Here is a 14,391-nt window from a genome sequence, read left to right on the forward strand (position 1 = left end):
AGATTAATTGCCTATTCCGGTGGTTGATGAGCTTCTCGATGAACTCCATGGCACCACTACTTCACGAAGTTGGACCTCCGCTCGGGCTATCACCAAGTCCGTGTTCACCCAGAGAACATGGAGAAAACTGCTTTACGCACTCACCATGGCCATTTTGAGTTCTTGGTGATGCCGTTTGGTTTGACGAATGCACCCACAACCTTTTAAGGCCTCATGAACGATGTACTCCATCCCTTTCTGTGCCGGTTTGTACTCGTATTCTTCGACAACATACTGATTTATAGCTCGTCGTGGTCTGATCACTTGTAGCATGTCAAAGCGGTCCTGGAGATTTTGCGTGTTACCTCCCTCTTCATCAAGCGCTCCAAATGCACGTTTTAGTCAAGTTTCGTCTCCTACCTCGGCCATATCATATCGGTCGACGGCGTAGCAATGGACGGTGACAAGGTGGAGGCCGTAGCGACATGGTCGGTGCCGCGTTCCGCTCGGGGACTACGCAGATTCTTGGGTCTTGCAGGATACTACCGCAAATTCATCCAGGATTTTGGCATAATCGCGACACCGCTCACCAAATTGCTCAAGGAGGGTTTCCAGTGGTCGCCCAATGCGGATAAGACGTTCCAAGCTCTCAAGAACGCCCTGTATGTGGCGCCCATGCTCCAGCTCTCGGCCTTCGACAAGATGTTCGTGGTGGACTGCGACACATCGGGATCAGGATTCGGCGCCGTTCTTCACCAAGGCTCCGGGCCCCTGGCCTTCTTCAGCTGACCGTTTGCAACACATCACACCAAGCTCGCCGCCTACGAACAGGAGTTGATTGGATTGGTTCAAGAAGTGCAACATTGGCGTCCTTATCTGTGGAGTCGACGCTTTCGCACTGATCACTATAGCCTGAAGTTCATGCTGGACTAGCGCCTGTCCACCATCCCTCTGCACCAGTGGATTAGCAAGTTGTTTGGCTTTGATTTCACGGTGGTGTACCGACCTGGGCGCCTAAGCACAGCAGTTGACGCTTTGTCTACCCGGGACTCTGAAGAGGGCGCGCTGCTGGCTCTCTTGGGGCCGATGTTCCAACTCTATGACGACATACGTCGTGAGGTTGACACCAACACTGATATGCGCCTTGCATGCGAGCAGATCCTCGCCGGTGACCGCATGACACCTTTGTTCAGGATGGCCTTGTCTTGTATGACTGCCACATCTTTGTGGCTCTGCTCCAGCTGTCCCACACCGCCGGCCATGAGGGCATTCAAAAGACATTACATCGCATGCGTGCCGACTTCCACATCCCAAGTGATTGTGCCCTTGTTCATGACTTTGTGCGATCCTACGCAGTATGCCAAAGCAACAAGACAGAGACGCTGCACCCGGTCGGCCTTTTGCAGACGATCCCCGTTCCCTCGCAAGTGTGGGCCGACATATCGCTTGATTTCATCGAGGGCCTTCCCAAGGTGCATGGCAAATCCGTCGTCCTCACGGTGGACAGATTCTCCAAATATGTGCATTTCATCGCACTCGGCCACCTGTACACGACAACTTTGGTAGCGCGTGCTTTCTTCGACTTTGTCCACCTCCATGGGTTTTTGACCTCCATTGTGAGCGACCGGGACCCTGTCTTCACCAGCCACGTCTAACACGACTTGTTCAAGATGGTCGGTGTGCAATTCCGTATGAGTACGACGTTCCATCCGCCAGACGGACAGAAGGAAGTTGTCAACAAAACCATCGCCATGTACCTGCGTTGTATCACCAGCGATCGACCGCGAGCATGGCTGGAATGGCTTCCTTGGGCGGAATACTGCTACAACACATCCTTCCACTCAGCCCTGCGCACCACGCCCTTCCAAGTGTTCTACGGCCGTGAGCCATCAGCACTCATTCCGTTCACACCCGGCATAGCCAGAACTGGCACGGTGGAGGACATGTTGCGCGAGTGTGATGCGTTCCTCGCCGAGGTCCGAGACAGACTGCTCCAGGCGCAACAGTACGCCAAGAAGTACTACGACGCCCATCACCGCGAATTAGAGTTTGCCATCGGCGACTGGGTCTGGCTCCGCCTCAGTCATCGGTCGGCGCTTTCGTTGGTCGACAGACCTACAGGAAAGCTAGGATCCTGTTACGCGGGACCTTTTCAGGTGGCGGCTCACGTCGGGACGGTGGCTTATCGCCTACACCTGCTGGAAGGGGCTCGCCTCCACGACGTCTTTCATGTCGGGCTCCTCAAGCCGTTCCATGGTAACCAGTGGAGGCGAGCGAGCGTACGTCGGGCCCGCCGGCTTTACCACTAATGGAGAATGGACGACTGTTGCCGGCGTCGGAGCGTGTTATGCGTGCGAGCTTACGTCGTGGGGTGTGGCATGTGCTTGTTGAGTGGAGGGGATTGGACGCGGACAACGCCACTTGGGAGCCGGTCGACACGTTTTGACAGTCCTATCCGGATGTACAGCTCGAGGACGAGTTGTTCCTGGAGGAGCGGAGAGATGTTATGACGGGTCAGACTTATCAACGCTGCCACAAGCGCCAACGTGGTTGAAGGCTTGTGCCAGCTCGCGGGATGATCAAAACCTTCAGTTAGGATAGATGATTTGATTAGTTGGTTGGTTTAAAGATTACTTTGGGTTGTTAGGATATTCAATTAAGTCTCTAATTCGGCTACAAATAGCAGGGATTGTTATCGATAGAATCAAGCAAGAAGAAATAAAGAAGTCTCTTGTTTCCTCTCGTTTTCTGTTTGCTCTCTCTCATTTTTCTCGTTCGCCATGACAGCTCCGCTACGGCGCCTGCTCGCCGGTTCAAGTCCTGGCCGCCGATCCGCCATCGGTATTTCTTGCGTCAAAATCTAGGTTCTATCATGTCCGGCTTAGCGCCAGCATGACAAGGAGTGAGGTATTGAATATACTAGAAATACTGTCAAACACTTTTAGCTCTGCTTTTCATTATCTAATAATATGCGGCTGTTTCCATTTTGCAAACACATGTTTAAAAAAAAAAAAAAGGAACTATGCTATTAAATACCATGCTTTTTTTCCTTTTTGAAAAGCTTGTCATACTTTCTTTGTTTACAAATAAATATTACTGTGATCTACTCATTGCCGTATCCTCTCCGTCATGATTACCAATTAGTTTATTTTGAGGGCTTGAAACATATCTTATCAACTATTTGAAGATCTGTTCACATACCCTGTACTTCAGAAAGATACGAATGATGTGAGGAAATATAAATACAATCTAGACATTCATCTTTCTCATTTGTTATCATTAACATCTTGATAGCGATATATCTGTGGTTTCCGCACCATAGTGTTACCAGACATATGTTAGGATCTTCGAGAGTCCTCCACTCGTAACCACCTGTGCATGCCACATCTGTAGGAAAGTACTGTTTATGCACAAAAGCTGTCTCCAGAGCCACTAGCAAGGATTGAGAAAACAGCAATCAGTGCATTGAGAGTACCATTCATCAGGCTAGCTGCTATCCGTTTTCTGTGGACCATGCTTGTTCATGAGCCTGATGAAGGCAGCGGCTTCTTGGAAACACAAGGAAATTTAATGGCTGATGCCTGATGGATGTATCATGGCTAACATTTTGTTGGTCCAGTCTGAGTTGCCCCCATATGCCCTAGTTTGTGGGTCGGGCCTCTGCTACCCATTTGCTCACGGGGACCATCCCTTATATCTGATGCATCCTCTTCTTGGGTGGCTGTTAAATCTTGTGATGGTTACTTCTAGTGCCCCACCATCATGGTGTTGTCTCATGTATTTTTTCTTCGGTAGCCCATTGTTTTGCATCCAAGGCAGTGACTTTGCAATGAAACTGCCAGGTTGAACATCGAAAGGTAAGAGTTGAAGATTTCTAATATTTTACATGGATGACGTGATTAGATTGTACTTTATAGTTGCACCCCTTTAATATTATTATTTTCCTCGGTATGTGTTAAGTAGGGTCAGTCTACTTTATCATTATGGCAGTCACATGATCCATTTGCGCTAATGTTAAGATAAACTAATTGGTGTTTAAAAGTCTTTATCATGTAACCCTGGGATAAGGTTCATCTTTTGCCACTAAGGAAAGCTAACCCCTGCTCCCTGCACATGGCCTGTGCTCTAGACTACTTAGTAAGCAGACAGGAAATCTTATTGTTGATACGGTAGTTAACCTACTTGTTTAATCATCATTACCACAGTTGCCGCAAATTCTATTCAGATGAATCTGAAACCTGCATCGTCATTGTTCCATTAATCAATTCAATGCTCTAGGACCTTGTTTAACAGTTCTATCTCTGTTTCTGTATCCGTATATAGCAAATACCTACCTCTCATGCTACTTGCAGTATTACACTGTCTTTATACTAAGAAGTGTTACCAGTTTATGTGCCCCAGTTATTAGTCTTCTAATCTAGATTCTTCATGTATTTGTTTTTAGCTTTGATGTGTTTCACAAGCTGACACTACAGTAAATCTTTTTTAGCTAATTGCGGCTTGCCCTCGGTTAAGAGCAGGTAGGCAGTCTAGTTAGGTCATACTTCTCTAGGTATCTACTTTGTTCTATTGACTGGCCTAAATAATATCATGTCGTTAGCCCTGTACAGGCTATTTTTTTTTCCTCTTTACATAGGCAACAAAAGTAGGAGACAATCCTCTGTTTTACTTTTGATATATGCTGTAAGGAATCTTGATGCTTATTGGAGTTTTGTGGCCTTTTGTGTCTAAACTCGCCTCTTAGACCATCAACTTAGCCAGCCTTTTCTTAGTATCCTAGGGAAAATTGAACCCACTTGCACACTTAAACTTTTGCTGAGCCTTTCTTTCCCGAGGGAACAAAAAGGTGCACATTGGCCTTAAAAAATCAGGACATGAAAATCCCCAGGTATCGCCATCGCATGCCCCATCATCATTTATTTAATTGGAGGTTGCAATTTTTTCTTCGGAATTACCACTATGTATCCCTTATATGCCGCCATTCTCTTTTCTATCATCAATTCTGCTCCTCTCCTCTGTACCGTAGCTACCCAGAACTTTATAAGCACTACCCTTTCATGCCATTTCTGTTAGTTCCATCAGCCAAACTAACTATTGACTGTTACTCTATTGTTGGTCTATTTTTTTCTTCTAATAAATGGCCAAACTACCTTTAGATAACTGTTAGATTCAAGAGAAATCACACTTAAATAGTTACACTCTCCGAGTCTCATGTCGCCAACAAATTTCTGCAAGCTTTCAACCACAATTCCAATTGGGTGATGAAACAACACAAATACTTGGGCATAACTCTGAAAGGGCAAAATTTGTCATTTGTCCCACTCTAACGTCCTAGCCAACGGCGATGGCATGGAAATTATCACTCAAAATAGAGGTATATAAGGGATTTTCTCCTATAACAGCTTCCAAAACAACATTTCCACACTATTGTTTTTTAAAAGGTGGAATACATTGCTTTTGCACCCCCTGCCTACCCCTTTATGTGAAAGCATTCAACCTATCAATTGCATGAAGTGAAAGCATTGCACCACCGACTGCATGAATGAACTGTAGAACAGTAGAATTGAGAAGATGGGGGGAGAGAACAAAATCCCCATGGGGGATATTGCTTTGTTTCTTCAGGAGGCAGGCCTGGATACATGAACTTCACAGTTTGTTCTTGGACCCACGCAGGTACAGATGACACATACATACACATCTCTGCCTGTGTCTCCACCTCTCCTTTTCAGCCTGATGTTTCCTGAAACCTCCCACGCAGGCCTGCTGCCAGATCCCGTTCAGTATGTAGGGTTTCTGGAAGCCAAGGAAAAAGAGAAAAAACAGCAAAAGGCAGTCTGGGGATGGAAGGAAGATTGCCCGGGAAACAAGGGATCTCTCCACTTCCTTTTCCTTCCACAGGTCAATTCAAACCTGCCACCTAGTTCAAATAGTAATAGGCTGCTAGCAACTACTTGGTTGTTTGGATTCTGCAAGCATGACCTCAAATCTCATCTTCATATCTTATAGACTGCCCCTGTCATATTAAGTTCCAACTCGTCAAATAGAGGAATATTTATGGTGCATCTAAATTGAACGGTTTTGCAGTGCTGACCAGTTATTGGGAACTGGAGGTGTTGTAGCGTAGGGGCTCTGGTGCATGTAGCCGTACATCGCCGTTGGTGTCTCCGGCTCCTGCTCTGGCCCGCAGTTGAGGTTCACGCCGAACAGTCGGAGCCGCCTCGACGGCGCTGATGCTGCACTGCAGCTCCTGTTGTCTCTGTCCCACTGAGATTCTCCTGCAATTGTTCAACAGAAACGGTGTAAGAGGTATCTGAAGTTACAGTGCTTTCTTTCCTTTTCTTTTTCGGTCTTATACCTGCATGCTGCATGTTGCTGTGCTCATGGTCCACTAAGTGACGATAGGCATAGGAATTTGCCGGGCTGGTTGGGTATGAGCCTGATGTGCTGTAGCACATTGGGCTCCAAGGCTGCTGCTCTCCGGTACCCTGTGCAGCCGCCGCTGTGCGCACAGCGGGGGGCGGTGCCACTGCCGCGGTTGCACTCTCACCGCGTCGCCTGTAGCCAATGAACAGGCGGTCGCCCATGCCAAGGCCACGCATCCTCTCAAAGTGCACGACGTCGCCGGCATCAAGCTGCTTCTCCTTGACGTACCGACTCCAGCCCTTGGTGAGCACGTAGCTCTGGCTGCTCGCCCAGTAAGAGTACCGGAACCGCCATGGCTTGCCAGCCTCGTCCTCGAAGGATAGGATCAGGCCCTTCTCGCTGGAGTCGCCGCCGAGTGGGAAGTACCTCTCGGCGTGCTGCTTGGGGATCACCAGCCTGTTGAGCTTACCAACATCACTTGGTGTCAGGGGCTTCTCGAACAGGTGCTCCCTCTCCAAGTGGTGGTGGTAGTGTAGGTTCGTGTACATGGCCACACCCCAGGGCCAGGCCTGGGGGTGCTCCTGGGAGAGATGATTCATGGCCATTCTGCTGGAGGAAAGCAAGAGCTAGAGCGAACAAGTGTGTTAGGTTCCTGTCTGCAGCAAAAGTTTGCTGGTGGAGAGTAGCAGTGATGGTGTGTCGTGTAGAGAACCATGCAGGTGTCATGGCCAGGCTTTATAGCCTACCAGGGAGAACACTGGGTGTGTCTATGTAATGTATCGATATTGCTCTGGTACATGAGGACTTGGTGCATGCATTTGATCTTGGCGAGGGCACTTTTTAATCTAAGGTAGACAGGAAGAATCAAAGTGAAGGGCTTCAGAGGTGCTAAGGTTAGAATATGTAGTTTGAGTGTAGCTGATGAGGGACGATCAGGTGGTGGTATACTTCGAAGTTGGTGCATGGCCATTGTGGCCTAACCACTGCCATCCAGGAGGTGGAGTGGAAGTAGGCCCTACCATTGCTTTCCATGTGCCTTGGTGGTTGGGGCCTGTGTGTGACCACTGTCATTAGCTCCCCCATTTTAACCTGTAGAGGCCATGGTTTCTGGTCCTGCATGAGGTTTCAGTTCTATCTGCCTCTAGGACGGTGAAAGCAAGCGCCGATCTGATTAGGAACTGAAGCTTGAGCACCCTAGGATAGATTAGGTGAAAAGATGGGTTGATAGATTGGTAGCATTGCATTTTGTACCTGTGGTCCGCTTGGAAGAGCTGGTAGGCAATTACTTGTTGAGGGTACTGATCTCGCATAGAGATGGGAATAAAGCACCAATAGGTATCCATGGATCAACTCTAGTTCAACTTAATTAACTAATTAAACAATTATTCCGTTTCATAGTGTAAAGGTTGTTAGCTAAGTTGAACTAGAGTGGATCTATGAATCGCTCCATGCCCATCCTTAATCTCTCAGGATGTGACACTTGAGGTGTATGGGCTGTGTGCTCTAACTATCACGCACTATTATGTACTAATACCAGCCATTTTCTCATCTCAGATTCAATACAATCAAGGGCTATGTCAGGCCAGTCTCATTGAATGGATGGATGACCACCTAATAGGGCAGCAAGACTTCCAAGTAACAACCTGGTTCTGGTTGGATTCCTACACAATGAATTGAATTGGCTGTAAGATATTATTTCCATTCAAACCATCCTTGCAGGACGACCTGCCTCTGTCGAGGACAGTGGGGGTACTGAAGAGAGAAAAGCCATCGGGTATTAATCTATTTCCTGTGCTAGCTGACCTTTTGTGGATTGGTGCCCTCTTAACATGCATTGGGCATTTGGGGAGCACCTATTGTTGCTGGAGGATTGGGATGCAGAACATTATTTGATCTGTTTTGTTACGTTTTCAGTGACAGATCTGTATCAAACACTGTAAAATATTGAGGACAAAATCAGCAATGTCGCTTTGCTTGGTACTTTGGAGACATTTATTCCATCACATGGTAATGAACGGAGTGGTACAGGCCTACAGGGTTAGATACACAGTATGCTGACTAATATATGCTTATGTTAAGTATTATTCAGTATGTCAACCTTTGGGAAACCAGAGGGGCCATTAGGCTGTTGTTCTGTTAGTAGGTGCGATCCATAGTCCAGTCATAATAGCGACTAAACGAATCTTCAAAGATAATCACTCCATTCATTCCATTACTAACCCACATCTTTGAAAATCACATACATTTTCTTCTGACCTAGCTTTTTTCTTATCCAGGATCAGGGAAATGGGAATATGTGATTATTATCTCACGTGTCATTGGCCTTATCTGTCCTGCTTTCAGTTCCTGTGCTTTCAGTTCCTGGGGCTTCAAGTTCCCAAGCGCCAAATATTTGGAAACCAGAGGGGCCATTAGGCCGTTGTTCTGTTAGTAGGTGCGGTCCATAGTCCAGTCATAATAGCGACTAAACGAATCTTCAAAGATAATCACTCCATTCATTCCATTACTAACCCACATCTTTGAAAATCACATACATTTTCTTCTGACCTAGCTTTTTTCTTATCCAGGATCAGGGAAATGGGAATATGTGATTATTATCTCACGTGTCATTGGCCTTATCTGTCCTGCTTTCAGTTCCTGGGGCTTCAAGTTCCCAAGCGCCAAATATTTGGACATTGGAGTGGGAAGTAGGATCGGGATTGAACCTACACAAAGATCTCCCTTCCCCAACTTCCAATAACTTAATGAATCAGATGGTAAGATTTTTGTCCCCAGTTCTTTTCTCCACTGATGCGTGTACAACTTGTGGCCCGCACAATTCCTCCTATTTGATGCAAACCCCCATAAGTTATTCTTTTGTTGTTTTCTATGTGCATGAACATAGAGATATGCAACAAGGGAAATTGAGAATGCACTGCAAATGAGTACTGTACTTGATGGCATAAATAAACTTGATTAAGATATAAGTCTATGTTTAGCATCTCTTGGAGTATGAAACATGCACGATTAAGTTCAATAGGTTCATGGAATCTCGTCTATAAAAGCTGTGAAGGGTACTCCATTGCAGCTCCATGCAAATGATTAGCCCTTGTTTGCAAAAGTTGAATAGGTTTGTAAAGGTCCATATATTACTATTTTCAAGTTGTATTGTGGGACGATAGACTTTATAAAAGTATGTGAGTTCCAATTATATATGCAGGTTTATGTTATCATATATTCAAACTTAATGAAAAGACTGTGAGACAAATAGACAAACAAAATGTACAAGAATTTACAATCACAAGTTGGTTATGTGGAACTTTGGGCACTTTTATTATTGCCAATTGCATATTTGCATGTATAACTCTGACCAAGAATCAAGATACTTGATTTTATTGTGAATTTGTTAAACGATTGGCATAATGTACTAGATTTAACTACATGAGTACTGATTCGCAACCTAGGAATAGTGCCTGCACTGGTTACGAATTTTGACCAAATGCTTACTATTTAAACATGACCATGTCAGTACTAGTAGGGAATCACGCAGCAGGTCCTTAACTCAATCATGCAGCTCACCTGCCCAAACTTTTGATAATATAGGTTTGGTTTTTCCATGCACATGAATGAGTAGGTATCTTATGGAATTGAATACAAGATAACTCAAGATAAGGGGACACATGCTATTGCTCCTGGTTTTGTTTATTATCGTGGTCTCAGTTCCTTTTCGTATGGTCATGTTTGTTTTGCCAAGTTCATGCAGATTTTGGACTAAAACCTTGAGCACCACTACCATGTTACTCTCCTCCCTTGTTCATAGTGGCGGATCTAGCCCAGGCTAGGGAGGGGTGCTGGGCCTTTTGCTCTTCAGCATTTTGGGCTGGGCCCGTGCTATGTGAGAGGGATTTTTAAAAAATTTCTGAATTTTCTCCTTTATTTCTCTGTGCTTCGTGGGCTGGGCCCGTGCTGCAGCCCCCCCCAGCACGGGCCCTGAATCCGCCCCTGCTTGTTCACATGTACTTCCATGGAAGTGTGCAATTAAACTCTACCAATTTTGACCTTCAACATGAAGAATTCTGAAAATGTAAATGTATTAGCTAGATTGAAATGATACACGCTAGTAGATCTGTTGTTAAAAATGTTATTACAGCATTTCGACATTGGGCATATTATTACAAAACTGATGGTAAAAAAGTACTTAAGCGATATCTATTGAACTTTGTTAGGATGTGTTAGTTCAAGATGCACGAACGTCAATGTGTCTTATTAATTGTGTTTTGGTTCCTGTGTGCTTTGATATGGCGAGCATTATATGAGTATCATAGCAAATGCTCACATGCCCTGAAGGTCTAGCCTGCTACAGTTTTCTTTTTTGTGGGTGTTCTAGTGTTTCTTGTAATTATATGGAAAAAACCATTGTAGATCCCCTTGCATAAATGACATGTTTGGTTGTCGTTTGGAAGGAGGCAGGTAGCATTCTCGAGCTCATTTTGTAAGATTTCGCAGAGTTGGGACCATTTGTTCAACTGATGTCATTTCTGTGGTTGCTGTTCTCCGTGAGTCTGCCTAAATTTCTGTATCGAGTGCAAGACTGAGTGTGCCTCTACCACATCTGCGATCTTTTGAGCGTATCTTTGTGCGTGCTGTAGTGTGGGAATGAATGCGTAAAGCAGAGGCGCAGATGATCTCGCGCACTGAAGACTGACGTGATTGAGAAGGTGAGGAGATGATGGGGAGAGGAACCGGTATGTCTCGCAGACGCCTTTTTGCCATCGCAGGGCCTGCATGCCGTCGTGCTGCTTCCGGTACCCTCTTTTCTGTCAGCACGAAGAGGACTTTAACGAAGTGAGGGGACAAAGTGGACGCAAGCGCTCCTGATGAGGCGTGACCGTGTGAATAGTGTCCAGATGCATGACACTGTAATGGCTTTTTCAGAAGTGCTCCCAAACCCAAAGGGTTACAGCCAGGGTTAAAAAACTGTCGGTAACCGCCCAAAAATCGCGGTTACCGACCTTCTCGATTCGATCCGGTTTCAGAAACCGAACGGTAACCGAAATTTAAAATAAAAAAATTCAAAAAAAATTCAAACAAAATCTTTTAAAAAACTAGACACAATTCTAAGACCTTCTGTGAATTTTTTTTTAAAAAATAATATCGTTTGCATCATATTTTATAGGGAGAAAGTTTGAAAAAAATGAAAAAAATTGAAGCGTGCTGCTCAGTTATTAACTCATGTTAAGAAAAAGTGTAACATGCAAACACATATTTTCTTGTATAAAACGTATTTTAAGAGAATCTTTAAAATTGATTTCACTTTATTTAGAGTTTTATTAAATTCTCTATAATTTTTACAAAGTTCACAAGCATAAAGTGACTATATTAAGAAATAGCATTGTAATTAACTTTTTCATATCTACTATTATTTTTTCTACGTAAATCATAGTATAAATAAGCTAATGAAAGTGGTTTCACTAATTTTTGAGGTGTGATGGGTCAGTTATGAATTAATCTAGTCACAACACATTTACATAATCATGCATATTACAATAACTAATTCATGAGTTCATGTATTTTTAAAAGACATAGGATCATGTAAGAAGACTAACAAAATTAGTTTCATGATTTTTGGATTAGCAAAGAGTAAACTATGCATTTAACTTGGTTTAACAAATAAAATTTCTTACAGAAAATTTTGAACTTTTTTATGAGTATAAATACTTTTATCATGTAGATCATGTTACAAGGAAGCCAATAAAATTTGTTTCACTTGATTTGAAGCTCAGATGAATTAGTTATTGATTTTACAAGATTGAGCCATTTTTAAGTTTTTTGTTGAATTGCACTGAAATTCGATAAAACCGCTCGATAAATCGAGAAAACCGAGCGGTTACCGACCCAAACCGCTCGGTAACCGACCAAATCAAAAATGCGAGAAAATCGCTCGGTAAACGACCCAAACCGCTCAGTATCCGACCAAAACTGAGCGGTTACCGAATAGCTAAAATCGTGATTTTTTTTTTCCAAAATTCAAATTTTGCCAAATGAATTTTCTCTGAATTTTTTTGAATTTTTGACCGGTAACTGTGGTTATCTTGTATTTTCGGTTACCGTTTTACTGAGCTCCGGTCGGTAACGTAAACCCTGGTTATAGCTCACGCTAAGGGTTGCTACAACATTGGCTATGATCTGAGTTTTCATATGGTTAGCGCTAGTTATCAGTACAGGTTTGGATTCGTATCGATTTCTTCGCACAATTGTTTACCTTGTTTGCCTATTCTTTTCATCAGTTTCTAACCGGTTTCTTTTTATGATGTGGTGCAGACTTGAGATAACACTTGGTGCGCATGAGCACATCAGAGCTCAGAGTAGGGAGGTTATTGCTACCACCATACGATGGAAGAGGCGCCGTGCATGACTGTAGTAGACTAGGAAGAGTCAACCTCACAGTTGGGCGCCTGCAGTACAGTTCGTCTGTCTGTGTGTCTGTCACGAGGCCAGTTATCATCACCCTCTCACAGACACAGGAGCCACTCCAGCAGTGACCAAGCCAGGCGTAACCGGTAACGTGCGGCAGGTGCCATGGCAGCCCCAGTGCATCCCGCTGATTTGCATGCTGCACGCCATGATCAATCAGCGATCAGCAGCAGGAACAGGAGCCGGTCCTTTCTCCTCCCCCACTTGGCTAGCTCGGCGCAGCTCCTCGCCGGCCCGGCCCCTCCACGCCATTGTTAGGCGCTGTTCCTGCTGCCGCCGGCCGGTGAAGGAAGGAAGCCTGCACCTACGTGTTGCGCCCTGGGGGCTGGCCCCCCTCCCTCCTCTCCCTCCGGGTCCAATGGCCCGTGCATGGGCTGTTAATGACCGATCAACACGTGACCCCGGGCAGCCCGGTGGGCTGTGGCTGTGAATGATCATCGCTCGCTGGGTAGCATGGACCTCTTGCCTTGTGCTCGCCGCTCCATGGCGATTAATGGCAGAAAATGAAAGACGCCATGAAGCTGATCACAGAGATGAACAGTCTGTTGTTGTCCTCTCTGTAGGCGGTGTTAACTTCTTCTTCTTCTTTTTTTAATGTAATAGGTAGCTCTTCTTTTTATTTAAAAAAAATCGCAGAGATGAACAGTAGTGCAAAAGAGGGTACATGTGTGAACAGTGCACGTAATCCATGGGGCCCGCCGGAATGACGAGGGCAGCACTGTGGGGCAACTGTGTCGGAGATGGGTTGCAGTATGCCTCGGCTGCTCGCTCCTGTTTTCCTGATTGGCACTCCACCAGTGTGCGATCGTCTACTGTGGATTTCTCAAGTGCAGACCGATACTCTCTCCCTGGAAAATTGCTCTCATGCACGTCTGAGCATGTGAAAACGGAAGATAAATTGGCTATTTGGATGATATGGCGAATATCCTGTTCTAAGCATGCCCTGTTCTAAGCATGCGCGTGAGCGCACAAGTCACACGACTTATCCACCAAACTTTTTCGTAAAATTTTTTCTTGTTAATTTTTTTAAACTTTTGAACCAATTTTTTCTCAAAGCTTTGAGTCAAAAAATTTATGAGTAACTTTTTGAGCCACTCTTAAAAAAATAAAGATGTGGAGGGAAAAAAGTTTTTAAAAAAGGAAAGAAGGGGGGCTGTTGAAAGGAGGACGGGAGTTACCTACTAGTGTGGGTGTATGTAATAGCAGGGTCTATGATATGGGACCAATAACGGATCTAGTAAATTTTCATTGGGTGTGCCGAAGGCAAACATCAGTTACTTCTTTCATTTAAGAATATAAGTCGTATTTTATTTTGGTTTGGTCTTCGACGTTAGACTTGGACCACTATTTTTTAAAAAAATATACAGTTTATAGATACAAAACCAATATAGTGTGAAAGAATTTTGAAATATGAATCTAGTTGTATATTTTTTATACACTAAATATATTTATAATTTAACTAATTGTTGATCAGAATATATAAAATTTAATTTTTTTTCAAAATAAAACACGTCTTGTGTTCTTAAATGGAGGGAGTATTATCTTTTGCACTCTTTCAACACTCCTCATAACCATTAGTAGGAGCAAGACCAATGT

General features: G+C 44.5%; 1 protein-coding gene and 1 long non-coding RNA gene across 4 annotated transcripts; one reads left to right on the plus strand and one right to left on the minus strand.

The window, feature by feature from the left end:
- Window positions 1–5,551: 5,551 nt before the first annotated feature.
- Window positions 5,552–7,379, minus strand: LOC133900042 (B3 domain-containing protein Os11g0156000-like). 3 transcript variants are annotated; one of them, XM_062341123.1, is made up of 3 exons: window positions 6,335–7,379; window positions 6,071–6,254; window positions 5,552–5,986 (listed from the first exon to the last, which is right to left on the minus strand). In XM_062341123.1, exons 1-3 carry the CDS (start codon window positions 6,945–6,947, stop codon window positions 5,980–5,982), a joined length of 804 nt encoding a protein of 267 aa, XP_062197107.1. In that variant the 5' UTR covers window positions 6,948–7,379; the 3' UTR covers window positions 5,552–5,979. The 3 variants fall into 3 exon arrangements, with proteins under 3 accessions (XP_062197107.1, XP_062197106.1, XP_062197105.1); XM_062341122.1 differs by having other exon boundaries at window positions 5,552–5,992; XM_062341121.1 differs by having other exon boundaries at window positions 5,552–6,254.
- LOC133900043 (uncharacterized) lies at window positions 5,817–8,560 on the plus strand. The gene is made up of 3 exons (XR_009906493.1): window positions 5,817–5,877; window positions 6,064–6,285; window positions 7,897–8,560. It is a non-coding gene; the product is annotated as an uncharacterized LOC133900043 (long non-coding RNA).
- The last annotated feature ends 5,831 nt before the right edge of the window (window positions 8,561–14,391 follow it).

Source organism: Phragmites australis, chromosome 19 (assembly GCF_958298935.1).
Source record: "Phragmites australis chromosome 19, lpPhrAust1.1, whole genome shotgun sequence".
Taxonomy (NCBI): domain Eukaryota; kingdom Viridiplantae; phylum Streptophyta; class Magnoliopsida; order Poales; family Poaceae; genus Phragmites; species Phragmites australis.